The following is a 19,697-nucleotide window of genomic DNA, read 5'->3' as shown; positions in this document are numbered from 1 at the left end:
GAGCCACTGATGTCACATGGACTACTTTGATGATGTCTGTATTGCCTTTCTGGACATGGACAGTATACCGTCCATTGACTTTCAATGGAGGAACAGAAAGCTCTCGGACTAAATCTAAAATATCTTAAACTGTGTTCAGAAGATGAACGGAGGTCTTACGGGCTTGGAACGACATGAGGGTGAGTCATTAATGACATAATTTTCATTTTTGGGTGAACTAACCCTTTAAGCATGTAACAATAATAACTTAAAAAGTGCTGTCTTATAATTTACAATGTTAAGAGACTTGGTTTAAAATTATATCACACATATGATAAAATCTGTTAAATGTAATTAGCAGATTAATGTATTCGGTTAATTACTTAAAGCATCATGGTCCAGTTAATTTTGACTTATTTGTTTAACACTGATTTTAATTTGAACCACTGCAGAAACTCTCCTCAGATCACAATTCATTAATTGGGGTATTGTATGGGCGGTTTGGACGACGACACACAGGCATTATACAATTGCATTGCATATAATGTGTGCTGGTCAACTAGTCTAAAATTAAGAAACCCCTAGAACACAGTAAAAAAAAAAGATAAAAACATAGGAACGTTGTGTACAATTGAGATAGGCTAATTAATTTATTTTCCAATATCCAAATAGGATACTAAATACCACAGGGAAAAGGGCTGCTATTTGTGACGTGATGTCTTCGCATTTGAACATTGCACATTTTAAACAGGACACGCATTAGCTGAATAAATGTTAGCCAATACAAACATATTTATAGAAAACAGCTGACAATGAATAGACAAGAGTCCAATAATAGCAAAACGAATCACTTATTCTAAAAATAATATAAAGTATAAGTTCTGAATCCGACATAATGAGGGCTGTGTTAACAGTAAAACGCCTGTCATTTAACGATTTTTAAAAGCAGTGATGGATAATACAAAATGCTTTTTGACAAAAAAAAAACAAGCAAGAACAAAATTTAAACTTAGCCAGTCAATTTTCATTTTACAATGATCTTCTCTCTCTGTGTGCGCGCGTCTGTGTTTGTGAGAGAGCTCGCGCAGAACTGATACAACGGTACTTTTTAATCCATAAGTAACTAACGCGCTAGTTTTCATACAAATTAAAAATGTAACATAATTAGGTACTTTAGTTATAATCAACACAATAACATAACACATACGTTTCTCAACACTGAGAATGAATGAATAAATAAACGCCTGTTTCTCCAGACTCGCGCTTATCAGTAGGCTAATCCATAAATCACAGCACTTTCATAATCACAAAGTTAAGCCATAGCGATTTCAAGATTTATAGTTCAGCATTACTTGAGCATTTTATTATTTGCATGACTGAATGATGTCTTCCTCTTTTCTGAGTGACCATGAATAACTTAACGGAGTTTTTTAAGATAATCCATGCGATATGTGTGATCATCGAATCCATAAGATTAAGTTAACTCAACAGTCAACTTTCCACATCGACCCCAGGCCGTTTACCTTCAGGAGAAGTACTGTACTGTCCTCGCTTATGAAATCAGTCATACGGCGGCTGCGGGAGTGGAAGGGGGATCGAGCGGCAATCTTTATTGGTGTCAATTTTCAGTCTCTTTTTAATGATAGGCCTTACGCATCTGTCAATCATCCCCGCTTGCTATTTGGGGAATGAACCCAGCGCTAGATTGGTCGAACTCTTCTTCTTTTGCTGTTGCTTGATTTGAGGACAGCGCATGCACAGAGGCGTCACCAGGTTTTTGCGTAGTTTAGAGTGACAAATCGTACCAGCGTACTTTGAAGTCAAAATGAGTATCCGCTACGCAAAATGCGTACAGGTTGGCAGGTCTGATATTGTAGCCTATGGATTGCGATCTCTCAAGTGTCGTACATTAGAAGCGAAGCATCGCAGCAGCACTAATTGTGTCCCAGCAACATATTTCTGCATCAAATGTCAGCGAGTGGTGCAAAAGCTTATTAAAGTGGGATGTGAGTGTGCCGTACGGACTCTTATTCTGGCTGTCCTGAAGACGAAGCGGTTTGACCAATCAGATGAAAGGGCCGTTTCAGTGCCCACGTGCGAACGAAATATCAAAGCCATAAACCGATTTGTAAACCACAAACGAAAAATTAGAAATCGAGCTGAAATCTCATTTTCCGTTTATTAAACTAAACGAAAAAAACGTATAAACGATCCGTCTTTTCATTTCTCGTTATTCCAGTCCAAATAGGAAATGAAATGATCAGATGATCGTACGGCCGTACGGCCCTACAACCGGCTTTCTGGTGCATTACCATCAGCTTCTGCTCCTGACGGAGACATCACGTACCAATCTCAATCCTTGGGCTGACACTTGATGGAAAGATGCACACACTCTCGACACCTGGTTTTCTTATAGTTTTATATAGTTATATGGTTTTATATAGTCATGGTTTTTTTTTTTTTTTTGCCAAATTGGTCTGGAACAGTTTATGCCTCGACAAATTATGCCTAATATCTGTTTGACTGACAGTTTTATTGATCACTGAGATAGCACTGACTTGGAATGAAGTTGCTTCAATATAAAAATGAAATTTAAAAAAATAGCTTAGATGTAGTAAACTACCTTTGCCATATTGACAAAAGTACTTACAGCTGTGATAAAGTCACATTAGCTGCCACCGCTGGAGAAGCAGCACTGACACACACACACACACACACACCTCATTCATCCATGTCTCGTTCCTCCCTCTCATTGTCGCTATCATAGGAGCGCGTGCACACGCGATGCTGATCACACATGGACATTCATCCATTCCTCCACTCTCTCTTCCATATCCATTTCCCGGTCATTTCACACACTTACACTGCACTGTCTTGTCGTTTCGTCCCTGTGTTGTGTGTCTGTGTGGGCGTAGTCAGTCTTCCAGCGGGAAAGCACTGCCTAAGCACTCGTGGTCTTCCTACGATTCCGCACTTTCTTGACGTAACGCCGCTGTGACTGTCGGGTAGAAGTCTGCTGTAGAGCTCGCATCAGTGCGGCCTCGGCAAAAGTGTGCATCGAGGGCGCATATCAACCGCAAAGGGGGCGCTCGCGAGCACCCTTCTGAGGCCTAAAATGACAAATGGGACACCCTACGGTCTCACGGACATGCGCACGCGGCAGCCATTGTAAGTCCATAAGACCGAAAGTGCATATGAAGTGTGCCATTTGGGACAGGGCCCAAACTGAACGATTGAGCGGTGGCCACTGATGACGTCACGGCCGGGTCAATCAGCGCACCGCAACCAGAAGCAGACAAAACCATTGTCTAGTGTGAATAGGTGTTCGTGTGTGTATTTAAATGCAAAGATTATTTGTATGTGTATTAAATGTAATATGTACCTGAAAACGGTGTGTGAAAATGTGTAGGCACTTGTATATATTCTACACTGTGGACAAACCTCTCTGACACTGTAAATAAATTCCACTTCTGCGAGTGCGCCATCATTTCTACATCCCTTTACGGACTCACATTTCTCCCTGAAGGCGAGCTGGTGTCTCGTCTTCATCACAACAGCCGTACGTCTGATCATGAATGCGATGATACGATGGATTATTCTGATACACAGAACACGATGATGTAGACCGACAATTCAAATAATTCACACAGATAAACGAAGTCGTCAAAATGAGTGTTTTCCAACTGAAAATGATTTCTAAGATTAAGCCTTTTGTATCCCGGAAAGATCTGGAAAAGGTTATTCATGCGTTCGTCTTCTCGAGATTAGACTATTGCAACTCACTCTATTCTGCTGTTAAAACTAAAATCTTGGACAGATTACAGATGGTCCAACATGCAGCCGCAAGACTTTCGACAGGCACTCGTAAATATGGGCTGCGTTTCCCGATAACGTTGTCTCTTAGCACTACGAAGACTCTGAAGGTATAACTTAACTAAAGGTTTACCATTTCTAGGTGTGTTCCCCGAACCATACCTTAGGAAGCTGCTTAAGATATGCCTTCTTACGTGCGACGTTACCCGGTGCTGTCCGTGGCGATGCTGCTGAATCTGCTGATATCGACGGCTCGAGAATCAATTATTCTCTCGTGCAGGGGCTGCTTCACTGCGTTATGTGAGAAAGTGCTGTTCTTTATAAGAGAAGCTCTTCAGAAATAGTGGACATTGCATTTATAGCACTCATGGGATATTATAAAAAATAATCCAAACTATAATAGCCTATAATAGCCTAGCCTACATATTTTAAAACTGCCACAATAACCATTTCAAATGTTTACGTGCCTTCTTCTCTTTCCCATTTTTGTTTCACTGAGGCGGAGCTGTGATGAAATATTGTTCTTGTAAATACTCTCCAGCATTCAGTAATAAAAGTGTACATCGTGCGTACGGTGCTCGGCAGTGATCAAAAAAAAAAAAAAAAGAAGCAAAGTTGTCACGGTATCTGAGGTAGAAGCGTGCTTTCGGAGCGTTTGATTGTGACTGTAAATGTTGAAAATACCGCACGACCATGTGAGAAACAATTGCCGTCGGAATAGGGCTTAACTGGCAGTGCTTTCACTGGTCTTTGAAAGCTCTCCGCGGACGGCGCGTCTTTTAGCACAACTATTCGCTGTATCGCTGCCATAGTTTGAGCAAACTCCCCACCACAATCATTCCTTTTAAATAGACTCCTAAGCCTTTACTGCATATTGGTTTGCAAGCTGATGTACCTTTGGATAATTCAATTAAAGGGTTACTTCACCTATGGGAAGATGAATGTGTATTTAAAATAGGTCATTTAAGTAGAAGAAATGTGAAGAAATTTTTGAATTTGGAGCTTTCTAGACTGAGAAAAGCCAGAAAATATATTTTTGGCTTATGTGGATGAAAGACAACAACTCCCAGAATGCACTTGCTTCGCTGCCTTAGGAGGCCACGCCTACCGGTAAGAGTTGAAAACAACAAGGCTAACTTAGGCTACGTGATGAGTTTGCCAGGGATTTGCCAGGGATCTCTAGAGATCGCCCAAAATGTCCGGGATTCGGCTTTTGCGTTCTACAGTCGCCATTCATTCATCATGTTTACTGTGGCGAGCAGGACGAGGCTGACGGCCGCGGGAGAAAGGCGCGAGGCCGGTGGCGTCATTACTGAGACGCGCCGGGTCTCGCATCTCTCACGGAGGAGCGGGAATTTTCTTAGCAAGGGTAAAACGCACATCAACCGATCACTTGTTGTTTAGCGTTCATGTAAACACTACATACAGACTCACCAATCGGAATGAATTCAGTTAGATTAAAACAAAAGGTGTGCATGTAAACAATGAATGGCGACCGCAGAACGCAAAAGCTGAATCCCGGACATTTTGAACGTTCTCGCCCGCCGGACAAGTCCGGGAAAAGGAAGATGGTAACCCCTACTTACTCAGCTTTCTCCTACTATTCAGCTTTGTCCACAGACCACAGAACAATAGCCTGCTAGCTTAGCTTCCAAAGAAAGACGGCTGACACTGTGTACATTCTGTGACTGTGAGTGAGATCCCACCCTCTATGGGCGGGCTGAAAACATGCGGAACAGCTCCTCCTACTGGCTGTAGTCTTTAGCCTCTGGCCAGAAAATCCTCCGATGACGCAAAATGACGATTTTTGCGTCATCGGAGGATTTTTTCCAGACAAAAAATACATAATTCTCTTGTCTCAGGGGGATATGAGGGTGGAAAGCATGGTAATTCGAAAATACTACAGGTTTTCTACTAATACAAAGCTTAATGCTAAATCCTGAAGTAACCCTTTAAAAAGCTAACAACAATCAGTGTAATGACAATTTTATTCTTTGCATGAAAACACTTGAATTAGCCTGTTGCACTGTGTGTATTACAACTTCAGAATTATATTCTTATAGACCAGGGGTTTTCAAAGTGGGGGCTGCCAGGGGGGCAATTTTTTTTGGCATGCATATTAATCAATGATTGCATTCACTTATACTGCGAGCAGGAGCAGCGCGTGAGTGTCAAGCAGGAGCGTCGCATGAGCAGTAGTGAAGCTGAGGGTTTCAGCGCCGAGTCTATTTTTGCTGCGTTGCTCACGCTCAATTAAAGTGAAAGCACACTTTTGATGGACAAAATAAATATGATTTCACAGTGCCTAAAATGCACATCATTTGCATGTCTAGTGTGTTTTAACAAGAACTGGAGTAGGCTATCAGAAAAGAAAATGAAGACTCAAAAATATTTATAGAAAATTTACCCATTTAAACTTGTTTTTATTATTCAGTTTGGGTAAAAGTATATGGTGTTTTATAAACAAAAATATATAGAAAATAAATATGTGTGTGTGCTGTAAAGTGGTTAGAAAAAATTAAATCAGAATTATAATCTTTCTGATTGGCTGGTATCAAACACCATCACATAATCTGATGTTCACAGATGTTTTATTTATTTATTTATACATTTGCCGTAGTATTGTCAACGGGTTCAATAATACATCCTGCAAAAGGGGGCCTTGGCCAGAACCTAGTGGTATTTTGTGGGGCCTTGTCATGGAGAAGTTTGGGAACCCCTGATATAGACGGTCAACAGTGATAAGGTGAAGCTAAGAGTGGTTCAGACCAACCTTCAGAACGCATGACTTACAGAAGGAATACTTGACTAAGAACGTTTCGGGAAACACGTATTAATGATAAGGTGCAGCTTAAGGTATAACTTAAGAACGGCATAGCGTTAAGAAGGATTCGGGAAACGCAGCCATGATCATATCACCCCCGTATTAAGATCGCTGCATTGGTTACCAATTTCTTTTAGAATTAATTTTAATATTTTATTATTTGTTTTTAAATCTTTACATGGTACAGCCCCTCCGTATATTGCGGATTCAGGAGCAGAAGTCAAAGAGACTTTTACAATCTCAGTCACAAAATCTTTTAGTTGTCCCGAGAACGACTCTGAAAACAAGAGGAGACCGCACCGAGGTTATGGATCAGTCTATCACAATATATCAGATTAGCATCTACTCTTAGTGAGCTCAACATTTAAAAACATATTTTTTTTACATTAGCTTTTGATCATACATGAGTGTCGAGGTACTGTTGTCACAGGTGTCGGTTTTAAGAGTTTGAAGATGGTTTAGGTGTATTTAAGACTCCTAAGAGTCTGTGGGTCTTTATCTGTGAGTAGGTATTTTACATATTCTGTGTTAATAGTTATTTGTGTTTATTATATTTTAATAGTTTATTGTTTGTGCAGCACTAGGTAAACATTGTTGTGCTATTATGTGCTTTATAAACAAACTGAAATTGAAATTTAAAATTGAAAGAACAATGGAAAAAAAAAAAACTATGTTGGTACAGTAACTATGTCTTTATTCTTTCTGTGTTAAACTGACGCGTGTCGTTTGTTTAGAGACTGTAGTGCTCATAAATGTAATAAAAATATTATTATTAGATCTTTTAAACATTCTTCTGCATTTCTCCCTTGTTCTTGTGTATAATATATGGTTATATTTTAAAATGCATCAAGGTGCCCTCAGATCATTTTTTTTTATCCTGTAATGATATTGCACATCACCATGATAAACAACCTCATCTGAGCCGTTTCAGTGAACTAACAACACTCGTCAATGTCAAAATGTTTGAGATGACCAATCAAATCAAAGTAGGTGGGCTTTATGTTCACAGAAGCTGCCGAGTGTGAATTTGAGCAGAGCGACTGACGCTTCAGTTTACGGTTAAGTGCGAGATAAGATGCAAGTAGCTAAACTACACATTTCACATTTTACAGTTTTTTTAGGTCATAAATGTGAAACGAATGACAAAAATAATCAGGCAAACGAATATACTTTTGTTTAATTTCGCTATTTTGAACTGAAAATAGGCCTGTGTAACGTGACTCATGTAATGTAATAATTAGTTTACTGTCATTGTGAGGTGATAAAAAAAATTAACAAAGCCGTTTTCATCATGTTAGGCACAAAATTAATAATGAATGTGTACATATTGAGAATTAATATAATACAATTTGTAGCCTTCAGTAAAAAGTTCAGCTTTAGGAGGGGAAGAGACAGGGCAAGATGAGGAGACTGAGAGAAAAAGAGAGTGATGGATAAGAAGAGAGAGCAGGTGTTGACAAATAATCTACTGCCTGCTGACATGGTTTTAAAGCTGTTTCTTATACTTTTTTTGGCCTTCAAACGTCTTGAAATGCACATATCAGGGAAATAAAATTTTTTAACCCCCTAACAACCTTAAATGTAGGACCTCTTTGATTATAAAGCCCTGTCTACGGCCCTGTATTAGGAATAAGATCAATAATGAATGTGTACATATTGTGAATAAATTTAATAAACTTAGTTAGGCTACCTAGCTTTCCTAGTAGCTTTCAGTAAATGAACGCGTCTGAGAAAATGATTCATAAATCAACCCATCAGTTGACCCTGTGTTTACTTTCTTCACTGACAGACAAAAATGAAAAGCCTATATCAGTCAAAGCTCAGCTTTAGGAGGGGAAGAGACAGAGCAAGAGAAAAACAAAGAGAAAAAGAGTGTGATGCTGATGAGGAGAGAAAAATAATCAGCTGCGTGACATGGTTTTAAAGCTATTGTTATAAAAAAAAATTGGCCTTCAAAGCATCTTAAAATGCACATATATGTAGATCAGAGAAATCTAAATTTCCCCCAAACCCCCCCTAAACTAAAGTGTTACCCTCATTGGGGGCTGAGCCACAGACACAGACTGATTCATGTTCATACTGGTCACACACATTTCAGTTCATTTAGAACCAGATGCATATTTGTATTGAGGATTCTGATTTGATTATTTTATATCCAGTTATTTTATTTAGGCTAGTAAAATTAATTTCGGGCTACCAAAATCTGAAGAGTGCCTGCCTGAAGGGCTACCAGCGATTTATTTTGAAATTTTGGGAGCACTGATGCTCATATAATGTTCACATTTTGCTCATATGCCTCTGGAAACAGAAATATTGAATTGGCGTTTGATTTAATTTTCATGTTTCAGAATCTGTTTTCTGCTTGACAAGTAATTTATGCTACTGCCCACTGACATGCTTTTAAAACTATTGTTATACTATTTTTTGTCCTTCAAACACCTAAATTGCACATGTGTAGATCAGGAAAATCTAAATTTTCCCCTGAACCCCTGTAACGACTGAGACAAGTCAGACACAAGTATTTGTTATAGCTTAACAACTGATATTTAGAACTCACTCTGGGAATCTGTGGCCCAGCCCCCAAACAGGGCAAGAAGATCTTCTCGTTACCATTAAGATAAGGAGTTATATGACTTTTAGCAATGTGGACAGAGCCTCTGCTGCAATACTAGAACAGACTCTCCTGCATTCATTTATTGATGAACTGACTAACATGAAATTAACATGCATTCCAGAACATTTTGTGAATGATTTACTGTCGTGTGTTGTCTTTTAATACTATTATCTGTTGATACTATTATCTCTTTGATACTATGTTATGCTATTTTATTACAGGACCAACGGTCAAGGGCCCCAGCAGGCCTGATCACCGCCTGCCATGCCTTCAAGCTCCGTCAGACGGCCTCTTCTTCAATCCAGAAAAAATGCAACTTTACCATCACTGAATGGGCAATGATCAACTCCTGGCCTCTCGGCACTTTAGGATGCCGCGCCGTCCAGCGTGCCCTCAGCAGGCCAGGGCAGCAGGCTTCGACTCACAACAGCCATGTGCTCGAAGCTACCATGCAAGCTCCGACCCACAACAGCGTCGAAACCACCATGCAAGTCATCATCATCTTCTCCATCAAGCAGAGAAGAAAACGATGGCAACTTGCACCATGACTTTTGACCCTCACGGACCCACCAACAAACTAAATTTTCAACCACTTCAAGAATTGTATCCATGCAAGTATCAATTTAATGAGGTGCTCTGAAAATGATCAGCTGATGGTTCTTTTCATACTTAAATAGATCTTTTCCATAGTTCTATTTCCTGCTTCCGGTTCCATATCACTCACCACTTTACCTATGCATATATGTATGGATGAATGTATGTATGTTTGTTTGTTTGTTTAGTTTAGTTATGTTTGTGATTTAGTTAATAAAACTTGTGCACAACTATGCATTTGGTTTCTGATTCTCTGCTTGCATACAAAGTCCCTTTTACGATCTTGATCTTGTTGCATGCTCTAAGTGCTGTACATGCTAAGGATTAATTATTTTTCAGTGACCATGAAAGATACACTTTTATTAGAATAAATGAATAATCAAAGAGTTCATTGGAACTGATTAATTGATTGTAATATTAATTTGGCTTACCTCAAAGAAAATCTAATTTACTGACCCAAATATTAATAATTAATCATAATTGGTAATTATGGATTATTATTAATATTTTCCCTTTGAGCTAATATTGTTACACCCCCTAGCAACATCAATTTTGGGACCTCAGTTTTTATAAAATCCTGCGTACGGCCCTGCCTTCATGTTACCATTGTCTTCTGTCTGGCTTTGTTCCCTGTAACTGCTGTTGGTGACGTCCATGTTTCTCAGTCAAGTCTTTGTTTTTTTGTTATTTTGTTCATGTTTATTTGAATAAAGCTGCACTTGCGTTCAGTAAAGATGGGAGAAACTAAGCTTTTCAAAGCTTTCAATTATTTAAACCAGTTTCTTTGCAAAATGATTCCTTGTTTTGAAGCATTAGTCTAAAGCCAAAAACTGAGGGCAAACATGCATGAAACACCTTCTACAAACCCATTGCAAATGTTTTATTGAAAGTAAAATCGATCAAATGCAATTAACTAATCATCTAATATGATTAAATATCAAGTGTCTGTATAATATGTGCTCTTATCAATTTTCAGTGTTTGTTTAGTTTGTACCATGGATGGCTCAGCTAAACAGGCCAATAAGAGCTTACATTGTTCCTTTTAATTGTACTAATGTCTAATTAAAACGTCTACAAATTTATAAAACTGATCAGGTATAACCCACAGACACTTGTTTAATCTCAGGGGTTCATGTGTTCACAGAGATCATCGCCCTCCAGTGGTGAACCATTGACATTTCCAAACGTTTGGAAACAGTTATGACGTAACAAAGCCTCGTTTACTGAAATCACGTGACTTTGGCAGTTTGATACACACTCCGAACCACTGATTCAAAACAAAAGATTTGTAAAGGTTTCATAGCTTCATGAAGCGTGTTTCGAAAGCGCCCATCACTAGCGTTCAGTCAACTTACCTTCAGTGGATCTTATTACAGGCAGATACTGATCAGATTTTTAAAATGTACTTGTTAAATTTTTACAAGTTACAGTATATGCTGCACCAAAATTAGATATTTGTGAAATACAAACATTGAATTGAAAGCAGTTATGAACAGTTGTGATTCTGATGTCAGAAAAAAACATTGTTCTGCCTGTACAGAAACTGAAATAATTATTGACCCCTGATCAAACTGTCTGTTTGGAAATATTGTCATCAGCTAACATTACAACTCAAAGTAAAGTAATATTATAAATAAATGAGCAATACTCACGTCAGTGTGTTGAGTTGACAGTGTTTATCCTGCAGTAGAGCAGCGATCTGATTCACTCGTGTGTCTCCTAGTTCATGTTTACTCAGATTCAGCTTTCTCTGCAGTAACGGGTGTTTACCCACAACTCTTTTCACATACTGACAGGCTTCCTCTGCAGCAGGACTCAAAAACCTGCAGAAGAGGCAATTCAGGTATACACTAAATGTCCATTGCATTACAAACATTGATATGATAAAAAAAAAAACTTTAAAAAACATTATTGTTCTAAAGACAAGCTCTAGTTAGTTATCTAGACGTAACACTTTTCTTTGAACATTAAAATACACAAATAAATATATATTTAAAAGAAACTAGAGCAACACTCAGTCCTAAAGCAAACTTATAAGAACAGAAACGTCTCACAGAGCAGAAGGGCAAAAGCTCACTAGATCATGATTTTCAGTGTGAATACAAAATTAAGTGTGCAATTAAGATCTTTAAATTAAGAGTGAGAAACATCAGCACAGAGAAAACTGACTTGTGAAACTGCATGTTTGTGAACATCTGGTGACTCAAAGACCTGCTATAGAGAGATGCAGTGAATCTGGGCTTGATGGAAAACTATTATTGTTAATTTTTATTGTTAATTGTTAATTTGATCCCGTCTCACCTCAGTGTCTTCAGTTGACTGTCTGGATCCTGTAGTAAATCATTGAGCTGCTTCACTCCTGATTGTCCAGGATCATTTCCTGTGAGATCCAGCTCTATCAGGTGTGAAGGGTTTGATCTCAGAGCTGAAGCCAGAGCTTTATAACCTTCTTCTGTCACACTGCAGTTAGAGAGTCTAGAACAGAGAGGAAAACACTCAGCTGATTAATCAGTTAAACCTGAACAATATAAATCCTTAAACTGAATTTTATTGTATTCTTTGTACAAATGTATTGAAAGTCAGTTGAAAAAACTGACAACTGAATATGGAGGCAAACAAAAGTCTCAGAGAACTTTAATATGTTAGACATCAACATCCCTTTCAAGATTGCAATTATCTAAAACTGTACAGGGGTGCATTTCCCGAAAGCACCGTTAGCCAACTATGGTCGCAAGTTCCTTCATTATCAGTATAGTTCAAGGAGTCTGTGTTTCCCGAAACCATCGTTCCAATGAACATTCGCAAACAGCATCGCAAAGTTGTGTAGTTGAAACAAAAGCTCTCGAGCTGTCGTTAGAAGCATAGTTTCTAGATTGCATGACATGTGGACTTAATATATCCTTATCTTGAGCAAAATAGGTAAACTGACATACAGTACAACCAGTGTCTTTTATTTAGAATACATACAAATGTCATTTACGTCTGAGATTTAAAGCACCGTTTTTTGAAGACTGCGCATGTGCGAACGTGCTCTACTAAGTAAGAACGAGCCTATGATTGAATCTGGAAATAAAGCAAAATAACTGAGAAAAATAAGAAATAGTCCTCAGGTGCCATGTCTGTAATTTATATCATCTAGCATTAATTCAATCCCAAACAGCTTAATTAAAAGAAGTTATTACTCCACGACATGCGTGACGTCATAAACCAACGTGGTTGAACAACCACTTTGCGACAATATGGTTTCAGGAAACATTTGTGACTAGCTAGCTGATTTCTTCAACGATGCATAGTACAATGGTAGTGAAGCATCGAGTTACGTTGTTATACGGGAAACACACCCCAGCTCTGAAAGTCTATGATCTGAATGATCCACAACAAGCAACCTGAAAATGGTCGGAAAATTTGAAAATTAAAGTTTGGGAATGGCCCAATAAAGTCCAGACTTCAATTCCATTAAAATGCTGTGGAAGGACTTGAAGCACAGCTCAGGCTGGAGAGTCTACAAATGTCACTGAGCTGAAGCAGCTTTGCAAGGATGAGTGAGACAAACGGACCAAAATACCTTCACAGTGGTGTAAAACACTCATAAACTACAGGAAGTTTTTAGTCGAGACTAGCTGCAAAGCTGAAAGCAGAATCAAAGATACACAGCTTCCTCAAAAGCACTAAAATACATTAATCCTATCACATAAAATCTTAAGATAAGTGATTTCTACCAGATCTCACCCTCCTTTCTGTGGCAGATTCACCAGCTCTAACAGAAGCATCTGAATTCTGACTCAACACTAGGTATGCAAATAACGATTAAATCACTAAATTATAAATTACTATAAACAAAAACAGCACAATTAACTTATAAGTAGAATATACATATAGAAAATACTTTAGCCACTAAATATTATAATCTTCTGAAATTATTTGCATTACAGTGCAACACCAAATGAATGCAGCACAAAATGAATGCTTAATGTCACTTCAATATTAATAAATAAAATGGCACAATGACAACCTCGCTTATATTGAACATTTATATACATTTATATAAATGTATAACATTTATATTAACTTTTATCAACTAAACAAATAAGACAGATGACATAGTATACCCCCATCGTAACACGAAATACATTAGGATGAAATACATTAGGGCTGAACGATTTTGGAAAATAATCTAATTGTGATTTCATTTTACCAATATTGCGATTGCGATTTAATATGCAATTATTTTTTAACCTGTTAACCGTTGCCAGTGCGCGGGCGCACTGAAGCGGTTTTTTTATATATAGTTCAAAGTTACTATCAGATTTAATGTTATACCTTGACAAACTATACATCATTAAAAAGATATAAGACTCAAGTTTCAGTATTTGACCACTATTGTATTCTGAGAAACTCATAGTGACAGTTATGTCTTAATTTGTGTCAGGAGTTATGAAATGAAAAAATGCGTTGATACCTTTGATATGAATTATGCGCGTCAGCCGCTTTCATTCATAAAAAAACTCCTGTGCTGTCGTCATGACAGCGATACACAAAACAACGTCCCTCAGGGCTTTAGCTCAAAAATGTGCAGATTTGGAGAAATATTGATATATTCTCATAGGTTTACATCAGATTTCTATAGACAGGAATAATATTTATTGAATTTATACCCAAATGCGTCGATGTAATCTTTATGAGCGCTTGGATACTCTGTGTTTTCAATCCATACCAATAGCCTGAGGGCGCCCTCGCCGCCCTGTGCACAATAGTCCATATATGGAACATGAAGAAGAGCCATGATCATGTGACATTCCAGGACGCCACTGATACACACAAAGCTAACAAGAGATCGCGCTGTAACATGCAGATAAAGATGTTTTGAAGACAATAAACATGATTGCAATGATATTTGAGTTACCTGTGTTTTTCAAGCCATGTTTTATGTTTCATAAAAAATAATTTCTAATAACTTTACAAAACTTTGAAGCTATTTATAACAATTTTTTTCATTATGACAATAATTAATTCTACATTTACAATAAACTGCCAGGTGTCAGCTTTCAAATGAGATCATACTTGTGCTTTTAGTGCAAAGGGTTCATGAACTGTATCTGTTTCAGTTTGGGTATGTCATTTCTGGGGATTTTTCAAAAGTGGGGTTGCAGCTTAACAGGTTAAGCTCTTTATCTTTTCTATTATTCAACAAAAACAAGCAATAAATCATTGTAAAATAGGGAAGGGAATCTTTAGGCACCTCATGGCCGATCTAATTTTTTTTCTTATTTATTAATTGATCTTATCAATAAAACTTAGGCCTACTTTTATAAACAATTACACATTAAAAAACTAAATTAATACAATTACATGTTTATAATTTAACTAATATAGCTTCAAAACAAAATAACAAAGAGGGGAAAAAAACATTACAAGCAATAAACAAAGAGTGCTTTCAGTATTTAAGAGGCTGTCTGAACGTTTTCATCTCTTTTGAAATTATAAGATGTGGTTTGTCCTGTCTGTTTAATACCTTAAGATATAACAGTGTCACATTAATTTTGCGTCATAAAAGCATTTTGAGATGCAAGTACATTTAACCACGTAGACGGAGTCGCTCACAGCCGCATACTCAAGCGCTCTTCGCAAAGCGCGCGTGAGTATTTGAAATTGAAAGCAGCTTCTGTCGGTGAATTTCATATTTGTAATATATAAGCCAACTGCATTCCAAGCGTAGGAATTAGAAGCAAGCAGAATACGGTTGTAAAGCACACGTAGCGTCATCACGTATCTGTGTTTAAAACTAAGCTTAGGCATAAATCTGAAATTATCTTAATCAATACAGAATCGTTGGAGAGAATCTATAACACAATATCACATAAATTAAACATAAACTGTTATTTCCTGTAGCCTATGCCAGGCCTATATGCGTAGCGTACCAAGTTGTTCATGGAAGGGAGCACTCATTCATAGAATACCGAAGAAAGACAATGTACCAGAAGATCCCTCAACATGGAGGGACATCTCTTTATTGCCATCTGTATATAAAGTCTTTATGAAGTGTCTGCTTTCAAGAATATTACCTTGGCTGGTTAATGCTGGAATTCTGTCTAACAAACAAAAAGCTTACATTGAGCGACAAGGCATGAATGAAAAATGTTTTTTGCTTAAAATCTGCTATTGACGATTTTAAGCATGAATCTGCTAAGTTGTATATTGCCTTCCTTGACTTCAGAGATGCCTTTGGCACATTGCCTCATAGAGTCATGACTGATGCATTGGAAGACATACAGCTCCCTAAGATCTTTGTGGACATAATAAAAGATATATATTGTGATTCCTACCTACAAGTGATCTGTGGAAAAGACCTCACCAGACCAATACCACTGGAGGTCGGAATCAAAACTGGTTGTCCATGGAGTGCTGTGAACTTTATCATTGCAATAAATCAGTGGCTAAAATGGCTCTGTGCACATTCCTCGCCCCACGTCCTGTCACCGAACCCAGTCCAGGGCTATGCTGATGATGTGGTCATTGCATCCCGAGATGAAGGCGTGATTAAAAACATGTTGTCATGCACTGATAGATTCCTGACATGGTCTGGCTTACAAGTAAAGCACAGTAAATGTGCAGTTTTCTATGAGAGGAGGAGCGGTGGCAATCGTTGGTATAGATCCAGGGCAGACCAATCCCCCTCCTTTACCATCTTAGACCAGCCACTCAGAGTGTACACTAGACACGAGACCTAGAGCTATCTGGGTCACAAGTTTAACATCGCCGGAGAGTGGAGTCTGCAAGTGACTGACATGGCACATCAGTTTATGTCCAGACTGGATCTCATTGACGCTTCACCTCTCCCTGTTACTCTAAAAGTGCAAGCAATAAGAGACACAGCGTTTTCTAAAATTCAACATCTTTTTGCAAATGTCCATATTCCGCAAAAAGTATTGCGTGAAATGGACAACAAAACCGTAAGCGTGATTAGGAAATGGCTTTGTCTCAACACACATTCCACAAGATGTTTTATCTTTCAGAAAAGACAGGACGGGGGGCTTGGAGTTCCACACTGCATGTGGGAGTACACCGCCACAAGACAGTCCCACCTCACCAACATGCTGAACTGTGATGATGCCAGCGTGAGGCAGATGGCCAGGGCATCTTTATTGCTGGATTTTAAAAAACGGAAGGTGCTGCACGCATGCGGCGGGGAAGATAGCTTCCTGGGCTTTAAAAGAAAGACAAATGGAAAGCTGGATGGACGGGCACAGGGATTTGGTGTGTCATCAGACTGGCCAGACTTAAACGATTTATGCTGGAGAACAGGCACTAACCTGAAGTGGACCTCTCAATGTCGACCTGTACAGGTCTCTGATGCAGTCGTAGAGGACTCATCTGTCATCGTGGAAGCCAGACTGCACCATAACAACACTGTTCTCCTGCTCCAGCCTAGAACATCAAGGCAGACTCTCTTGTCTATTCAAAGAGCTCAAAATATGGAGTACTGGTCCAGTCTGAAACTCCAGGGAAAGTTAGCAAAACTGCCCTGCGTGGACCACTCTGTGTCACACACCATCTACAGCAATGCCACCATCAGTGATGAGATCCTCACCTTCTGCGTAAAAGCACGTCTGCAGGTTCTTCCTACAAAATACAACTTATCAGTGTGGTTTCCCTCCACCCATTCGCCCCTCTGCATGCTGCATGCCCCCCCTCAACACCTGTAGTCAGTAGCCCACATCATGAACAGTTGTTCATCACTTAACCCTCTGGAGTCTGAGCTGTTTTCTGGGCCCTGGAGGTGTTCTGACATGCTCTGACATTTGTGCTTTTTTCAGTTATTTATAAATGTTAATGGCAAAGGTGTAAATTCACTCTATATAGCACAAACAGGGCTACCAAAATATCTGATCAACATGCATGTATATGTTTGAATTTTTAAGAGAATAATGTTTATGCGTGGTTATTGGAAAAAATAAAAATGAAAGTTGCAGAAATAAGGCCACAAAACACATACTAAATATGTGGCAATAAGACTTTTGACTAATGGATGTGGTCGCCTATAGTTTTTTCTTCAAAATTATGTGAAAATAGTCTTGCTTTATCGTTCACATAAAACCATACATTGATTTGAATTGATGTAAAACAGGTTTTGCTTGGAAAGCCAATATGCGAGGGGGGCGTGAACGAGGAGTGGTTTACACCTGAGAAATACAATGTCCCACCCACTCTGCATAATGATGAGCCATTCACTCAGGTGTGAAACTGACTGAGCCACAATGCAAGGACAAAAGATATATTTAGAAGAAGACTTATATTGACCATTTAAGATTTTGCTTACATCTATCTTGTAAATATGTTTTGCTATTTTATTAAAAAGGTTACAACAACAATAATTACAATTTCAACAATATTTCAAGTGTACTCTTTCTTTGTAAAAAAAAAAAGATTATAGGCCTACATTTTATCTATGTATTCATTACTTTGAATATAGCCAACATTGGAACAGCTAACATCTTAGTTGATGACTTTATTTTTGACAAAAATAGTAGGCTATTTTATAGAAATTGCTAAACAAAAGCTTATTTGACGAGGCAGCATATTCTACAGTAAAAACTGTACCCAAATCTACTAAACAAAATGTTGTCTTTCATATTTCGCCTGACTGTAACGTTGTTTTCATGAAATATTAGTGCATATTGTTAATTTGCCGTTTAATACGTTGCTTATACAAATAGCCTACATTTTATTTCAACATATTTCAGTCGATTTTTACTCATCTCAGTATAGCAATACAGTTTGCTAAAACATCATCATTCATTCACACACGCGATTTAAATTTAACTTCTGGCAAAGATGAAGTTGACGATAGGCTATTGACTTGCGATCTTCGCAGTAGGCTAGTGAACGCACCGGAGAAATGCACATTTATTAGGCTACATAGTTTTTTTGTTTTGGATGGTTTTGTTTAGAACCAGCTTTCTGTAAATATATTTCAATTTTTTTTTAGACATGTGAGGCGAGTAGGCTACGGTCTGGTTCATGATGATCTCCAGTTCAGACCTTATGTTGTGATTGCTAGCTAGCCTATATTTACTTTAAATCCAGGAAATTTGTTAATGAAAAAATTATTAAAATTAAGATACAATTGATACAAAACGAAATTCGTTTTAAAGAAAGGATTTGTACTTTCTGTTTTGAGGTCTCTGTGAATGTTTGAAAGTCTTTTAGTGCTTAGAGCGCTCACGTCCATAATGGAGAACTGTCACGTAATATTGTTTTTTTCCTCATAAATGCGAACACGAAAAATAAAAGACAAAAGACTTTTAAGTAAAACTTACTCCGAAATTGTGTCCTCGGCGGAATTCGCTCTTCAAAATGCTGCCGTTCGTCGTCTGAGTTACAATCTTCCTCTGAGGAAACAACCCGGTATCATGCATTCTTCCTCGCTGTCCAGAATCATCTGAATGGCGTCTTCATTACCGGAGAAGCGTGCCATACTCAAAACGCGATGAACTATCAGTAAGTCTGATAGAAACTGTGTTTTTATGGCATTGATCGGGGGGGCGTATGCGATGCATACTAGATCACCTAAACTATTTACATGTGAATCGCGCCGGGGGCGGGGCGGTCGCAGCTGATTATAGAGATAATGAGGCAGAAGGAAAAACGGTACCTCTCCTTGCTTTCAAACGGATTACATGAGTTGAAAACATTTGTTTTTTATATAAATTACTTCATTTAAAAGAAGAGATTTCAAGCTTCATAAAGACATAACTCACATGCCTGTGTGAGAAGTATTCGCTGAGTTATGATTAATTTTCGGACGTGTTTCAGAATGGACTACACGGACAGAGAGAAGGCAGAACTCGCTTCGTGTTTATTTTTCTTTATTTG

General features: G+C 38.3%; 1 protein-coding gene across 3 annotated transcripts in view; it reads right to left on the bottom strand.

Annotated features, from left to right (window-relative positions):
* The window catches only part of LOC311087312 (NACHT, LRR and PYD domains-containing protein 12-like), a 160,724-nt gene that overhangs the window by 13,422 nt on the left and 127,605 nt on the right, over positions 1-19,697 (bottom strand). For all 3 annotated transcript variants that reach the window (XM_084120631.1, XM_084120632.1, XM_084120633.1), the window contains 2 exons: positions 12,126-12,299; positions 11,477-11,647 (listed from right to left, as the gene is read on the bottom strand). In XM_084120631.1, coding sequence (XP_083976757.1) covers positions 11,477-11,647; positions 12,126-12,299 — 345 coding nt within the window. The remainder of the gene's footprint in view (positions 1-11,476; positions 11,648-12,125; positions 12,300-19,697) is intronic.

Source organism: Abramis brama (assembly GCF_963993115.1).
Source record: "Abramis brama genome assembly, chromosome: 7".
NCBI lineage: Eukaryota > Metazoa > Chordata > Actinopteri > Cypriniformes > Leuciscidae > Abramis > Abramis brama.
The sequence above is the reverse complement of the archived record's forward strand: the minus strand, read 5'-3'. Positions and strand labels throughout refer to the sequence as shown.